Source organism: Octopus bimaculoides, chromosome 5 (genome assembly GCF_001194135.2).
Source record: "Octopus bimaculoides isolate UCB-OBI-ISO-001 chromosome 5, ASM119413v2, whole genome shotgun sequence".
Lineage (NCBI taxonomy): Eukaryota > Metazoa > Mollusca > Cephalopoda > Octopoda > Octopodidae > Octopus > Octopus bimaculoides.
The window spans coordinates 27,852,415-27,854,635 of record NC_068985.1 but is presented as its reverse complement, the minus strand read 5'-3'; the positions used below and the strand labels follow the sequence as shown (position 1 = coordinate 27,854,635).

The following is a 2,221-nucleotide window of genomic DNA, read 5'->3' as shown; positions in this document are numbered from 1 at the left end:
TATATATATATATATATATATGCATATATACTACACACATATATAAGAACATACCTATACTCATTATTTGACTTGTATAAAACAATGTTGATATTATTTTGTTTTGCTTTCAGACACAACAACACAGTTTCGAAGAAAATACTCCGGTAGGTACTCTTTTACTCACGTGTTTAAATTACAAGAACCATTCTTTCCTGTATGCTTCTCAGCACATATCCACATGCCTAGATTAGGTTTGGCCCCTTTAACGTGGCACGTCACACTTTACATTAAATATTACGCTTGATTTATAAACAATGAAATCAGAGATGATAATGTTAGATAGCCCTTTTCTATACTTTGTTTCAGTTTGATCGAATACAAAAATTATATTTCCAGATCACAAATGATAAGGAATTTCATCTATATATTTGCTCAATTTTTTCCACTAACAACTACCAAATAACGATAAACATTTTGCTATGTTTTCGTTGAAGTATCGACTCTTTAGTCAGTCATATCTTTCCTCAATTTACCTTAGAATATCACGTATTTAGCCCCACTGAAATATAATGACGAAACAAATAATTAAAAACGTTTGAATTGTGCTTCTGTGAAATGTAGTGCATTCATCGAATTCTTCAGTTCATTTGATAATTATGATAATGATGGCTTTTTGTTCGTTTTGATCAGACTTATGACCAAAGTTATTCCTGCTACAGTATACCTATCTTTATACCAGACTGCATGCTTATGAGAACATTGCTAAATATAGTCTTCTCCTTTAATAAGTTTACGTGGGATTTGAGGAAGATTTGGTTCTTAATTGTAGCACATCGAACGACATTGTGTAAGGCCTCTTATTCTGGTCAATCGAAGCTATGACCAAAGACATTCCAACCACAGCTTACTCGCCTTTATTTCCAACATTTTATTTAGAACACCATTAGACAATGTGTCTTTCCAGTTTATATTGATTGTGTGGAGTTTGTGGAAAATTTGGCTGTTATGTGTAGAACATCAAGTGACAATGTGTAAGGTCTCTCTTTGGCTCAGATCATTTTGGTGGCATTTTGACAAGCATTGAACAACTAAATAATTTTTTTGTTCAATGATGAACGATGAAAATATATCTATAATTACCTCTATTAATACTTCCAATATATTGGTAAAAATTAATCCCCCTATAATGACTCGACCAACAGTTTATTTGCGGAGTTACACACAAACCACTCGCAAAATATTTAACTCAATAAGAAACAAAGTTACCAGCAAGCAAATGCTATATCACTCAGTTAAAAACAATATATAACTACAATGGAATGAGATTTCAAGATATTTTTCATGCACGAGTTTCATATAGATAAGTAGCATATATATTATATCATGCAGAGATTTAAAAAAAAAAACTCACTGAATTAAAATTATATCTGTAATAGAAATTCATATGAAGAAACCTAGGGGAAGCAATTCTAGAATACAAATCAATCATTTGTTTTACTATAATTCTTATCCTTTCAATCAGCGTAAGCTCTCGTAAACGTGTAAAAGAGAATATGTTGTTGCTGAAACGTGTTTGGCATTGCCACTGTGCTTACCATAGATCAATCTCACTTGCCACTCTCTACTTTTATTCAATATTTTATCAGTTTAGATTTCAGTGTCGTTGACTTTGCCGTTCTTGAAAATAATTATCATTAATGCGAATAATTATTTTGGCAATTATTTTATGTTATTTCCCATTGTATATATTATACACATATATGTGCGTTTGTGAACACCATCCAGAAGAATATAGTTTCTCATGGATCTGAAGCACTTAACGTTTTTCTCACCACATGTCCATTGAAATACATTGTCTTTGTTTTAGAACAATTTATTTTGAAAAGGAAGAACAATTTACTTACATATTATTTTACTTAAGCTTGATTTTGGAAAATAAAAAAACACGAAATTTTGATGGAGATTTTTAATTTAGAACACCTTAAAAGAGGAAGTTTGTATCATTGAACCAGCGGCTGTTTCAATTGGTAAACGCTTAGTTTGCTTCTTCGCGCACATTTTATTGTCCTGAAATGTTTTGAAAGTGTATACACTAGAGATATTTTCCTTTTAAACCGCGCGGCTGCGTTTATTATCATATTTGTGTAACTATGTTTGTATGTATGTATGTATGTATCTATCTATCTATCTATCTACTGATATATATATATATATATATATATATATATATATATATATA

At 30.6% G+C, this 2,221-nt stretch overlaps 1 protein-coding gene across 3 annotated transcripts in view; it reads left to right on the top strand.

The window, feature by feature from the left end:
- The window catches only part of LOC106877962 (uncharacterized), a 433,893-nt gene that overhangs the window by 223,768 nt on the left and 207,904 nt on the right, over nucleotides 1-2,221 (top strand). For all 3 annotated transcript variants that reach the window (XR_008264218.1, XM_052968239.1, XM_052968240.1), the window contains one exon: nucleotides 114-146. Coding sequence is in view for 2 of the 3 variants with exons in the window: in XM_052968239.1 (XP_052824199.1) it covers nucleotides 114-146 (33 nt within the window). In the remaining variant the exon portion in view is untranslated. The remainder of the gene's footprint in view (nucleotides 1-113; nucleotides 147-2,221) is intronic.